At 48.7% G+C, this 3,693-nt stretch overlaps 1 protein-coding gene across 1 annotated transcript; it reads right to left on the bottom strand.

The window, feature by feature from the left end:
• Positions 1–392: 392 nt before the first annotated feature.
• Positions 393–882, bottom strand: TRV_03508 (uncharacterized protein; the record flags this gene model as incomplete). The annotated part of the gene is made up of 2 exons (XM_003022324.1): positions 393–508; positions 615–882. 2 exons carry the CDS (start codon positions 880–882, stop codon positions 393–395), a joined length of 384 nt encoding a protein of 127 aa, XP_003022370.1.
• Positions 883–3,693: the final 2,811 nt, after the last annotated feature.

Genomic DNA, 3,693 nt, shown 5'->3' with positions numbered 1-3,693 from the left:
TAAAAGAAAATAAGGGTCCGGGGGATCACCCACTAGAGAATTAGTTAGCCCTTGTCCAGCGGAAGCTAAGAAAAACAAAGCACTGTCTCGCACCCACACGCGTAATAGTACTGCGCAGTAATGAAATAACCAGATCAGCTCGACAAATCCACTGCTAAAAGCAAAAACTAAGGCTGGGCGAACACCTCTTGAAGCATATCGCGAATAAGGTGCAATAGTAGGCTGAAGACAGACACAATGACGTACCGCGATATATGGTGGATGGGAATGATGGAAGAAAGCAGTTTCGAAGGAGGTATCGAGAGGTATTCGACACCGCATAGTTCAAGCCAAATGCAGGCTGGTTGATGTTGGTTGGAAAGGCACATCCTTGTTAGGGATCCTCCCCTCTCTCAAAGGAAATGCTCGGTGAGAGCATATATTCGGGTGATCTGCACCAACAAACCTGCAATATCATCCTCACCTCCTTCCTTTTTCCTTTCTGGTTCCCTCACATCCAAGCTGACCACTGCCCATGGTAGAATGCATTATTCCGTTCCACAGATATGCTCACTACCAGAACGAATTAGCCTGGACTCGCTTGCTAAATCTTGCTAATGGGTTTCAGTACATACTAAACAGCAAGAGGAAGATTGGAAAACGTATGAATGTGCCTAGCTTGCTCCCGATAAGCGTCATATTTTCTTTTTCCAATTTCCATTTTTTTTTCCTCTCTTTGCTTCTTTTCTCAGCACTGTTCTCTTTTTTTTTTTCATTTTTCAAATTCAGTTTGTTGTTACTTTTTGTTTTTCCCTTCTTGACTTTTGCAAAATAGGCTTGGGGACCAATAGAACAGGGGGTGATATTGAGACTCTGTAGGAACCACATATATAGATACTTCATAGTCATCCGGGCTATTCTTGGTATCTTCGACTTGGTCGTGGAATTAACCAGGGTAGGAGTGGGGAATTATGCGCCAGGCCGGACGGGCGGCCCAATAAGCCAGCTTTCGGAGATGGCCTAGCCCACTCAAAGCCGAATTTGGCGTATACATAACAACATGCTATGGTTGAGCATCTGATGCTCTAGGCATTTTCATGAGGGTAACCTTTACCCCCGTACGTTTAGGATCGTGTGCCGAAAAGAGCTTATTTAGTGTGGCCTCAGGGACATGAGAAAGACCAGAATTACTCCGTAAACGGGTTCTAAGGCATTAACATATCTTGGTGTTCCGTACCTGACTCGAACATCTTGCATTCAGACAAAACATCTTTCCTCAGGACAAACAAGAATGGATAGATCAACCTGAATGGCATCAATTTGGTGGAAAACATAATCGCACCCCCTTTCGCAAGGTGGTTAGTTATGGTTGGATATCCGGAAGGCCTTCGAGCCTCGGCTGAGGCAACATTGATCAGTCGGGTCTACCCTCCCAGGATCCAGGAAGAGGACCCAGTAAAAAAAACAGTCTTATAGAGGATAAACGGCAAATCGGCTGGATTAGCCAAAGACTAATATCCTCTTTTTTTTTTGCTCTTTAGCCTTTTTGCTTTGCTCCCCGCCAGGTAACGGACGTTAACCGGGACCACTCTTACCATATAATTGTTGATATAAACCGTGGGGGGAGGGGCAGGAGGCCCCATTCCTCGAGGGACGAGCCAGCAGTTTCCACCGCTTCTGGGTATATGGACAAGGATATTCCCGTAGCTATGGTCCACACAATCCAGGCACCTCACGTGTCGAGGGTTCAGATATACGGGAAATAAGCGTATATGTAGCTGATTGTATGTGTCGAAGTCTATCTCGAGAGGCCCCAGGGCCGACGCTGCGACGGTTTCTAGCTCCAGTCGCGATCAACAGCCGCAGCTCTGCAAGCTCACAGTGTGGAAGAGGCGGACGAAGAGGGCCAACCGCGACGCCACAAGCCAGGATTAGCGACTGAAAGAAGGCCAAATTCTGGGACCAAAAACAACTAGTAAACTCCATCAATCACAGGCCGAACTCCGTAGTAAAATTCAATAGACATCCCCTTCTCCCTCCGGTCTGCCTCCTCGCGCTGCCCTTATCTTGTCGGTCGTGTCTGCTTCAGCCAGGCCCAGCTTGGCCGTGGGCTGGTTAGTTAGTGAGTTAGTGAGTTAGTGAGAAGCCAGCTGCGAAAAAGCAACGCTGGAGTTAGGGAAGCCAAAGGGAGAGAAAAGCAACGAAACTGGAAAAACAAAGCGGGCACCGCGTAAGAGCAACTAATATGGGCCAGAAGAGAGAACCAGGCGATCGTCTCGACCGCAGCCCGGCTGGCCTGACTATCTGGCTATCCGACTATTGGATGGCTGCTTTGGCTTTGCTGGCTTCTTCGCAGCAGCAGCAGTGAAGGTGAAGGTGAAGGTGAAGGTGGTGAGGATGATCGACAGAGGTTTGACTTGCCCAAAGCGGGCGTGTTTGGGCTGCTTGCACGTGACGTTGCTTTTTCCCGTCCTTTTTTTTTTTCCTCGTCCTCAAAGCAAAGCAACTTTTCGACTTCATCCCAAGAGTTGCTTCTGCAAAAAAAGAGAGACAGCGAGTTATTACGTTTCGTTTCTTTTTTTTGCCCGCCAGCTCGCCTTTCCTTTTTCCTGCGACTCTTTTTTGCGGTTTATTCCAGGCTGGACGGCGACTGTGCTGGTTCTGGGGAAGCTAGTTTGCCGCGCTATTGCCATGATTCAGGGCCGGGTGGGCGAGTCAGGGAGCGAGGCAGCAGGACGCCTGCAGGTGGTGAGAACCAGCTGAGAATTCGGCCGTTCGTGAGTCGGCTCTCTTAACAGCTGTACGTTAGGAAGCTAAAGCTTGAAAAGAAGGTTGTTCTATCCTGCTCGGGCGCGTTGTGTGGGCGGAGTTGCTCTGGGAGGACAAGAGAAGGAAAAAAAGGTCGTGAGGTCGTATGTGAACAATGTCTTGCATATCTGCTGCTGTCCTGGGCGTGGTACAAGCCAGCACCTCTGCATTTTTGCACGACGGCGGTGGAGAATCCAAGAAAGGAAGAGGCGTGCCATTGCAACCCTCTTCGATCTTGATTACGGAACGATTTATACCTGGACATGCTCTTTTCGAAAGTACTCGGTCTGTCTTGACTGGGCAGACGGCAGACGCCTGTATAGCACTCCCGTACACTGCGTCTCCAAGCCAACAAATACCGCTGGGGCCTCTCTCTCCACCCATTCGTCGACGGGTACCTACATGCATCGACCGAGTATGGGGCAGGGTATCTCCCCTTGGAACTTCAAGGGCGTCTAAAAATCAAGAATCCGTGCATGTCCACCAACTACTAGCAGACCAGTTCCATCTTCACTCTCATTGAATCCGAATTCCATCTTATCCTTGACCATAAGCTATGAATTACAGGGCAAATAACATACCCTGCCGCCGAGTTGACACGACTCCATGTTCGAATTCGACTCTCCTGTTAGGGAAAATGGCCGTTCGTCCGTTTTTTTTTGCCCCCCCTATATGCTGCAATTATAACACTACCCATGCCCACTCTTCCTCCAATCATCAGTCTCCTCACAGACCCTTGAGCCTCCTCTTTGCCGTGCATCTTACTTTCACGCACTCTGCTCAAAAAGAAAAAAAAAACAATAAAAATAAAAATAAAAAGACGTTGAGCGCTGACTTTCGGCTTCGAGGCAAGGTACATCTATGTGTGACCCTGACGTTGCTTTTGGTATGTATGTGCCCATCCCG

The sequence above is a fragment of the Trichophyton verrucosum genome, assembly GCF_000151505.1.
Source record: "Trichophyton verrucosum HKI 0517 chromosome Unknown contig00294_1.f1.exp, whole genome shotgun sequence".
Lineage (NCBI taxonomy): Eukaryota > Fungi > Ascomycota > Eurotiomycetes > Onygenales > Arthrodermataceae > Trichophyton > Trichophyton verrucosum.
The sequence above is the reverse complement of the archived record's forward strand: the minus strand, read 5'-3'. Positions and strand labels throughout refer to the sequence as shown.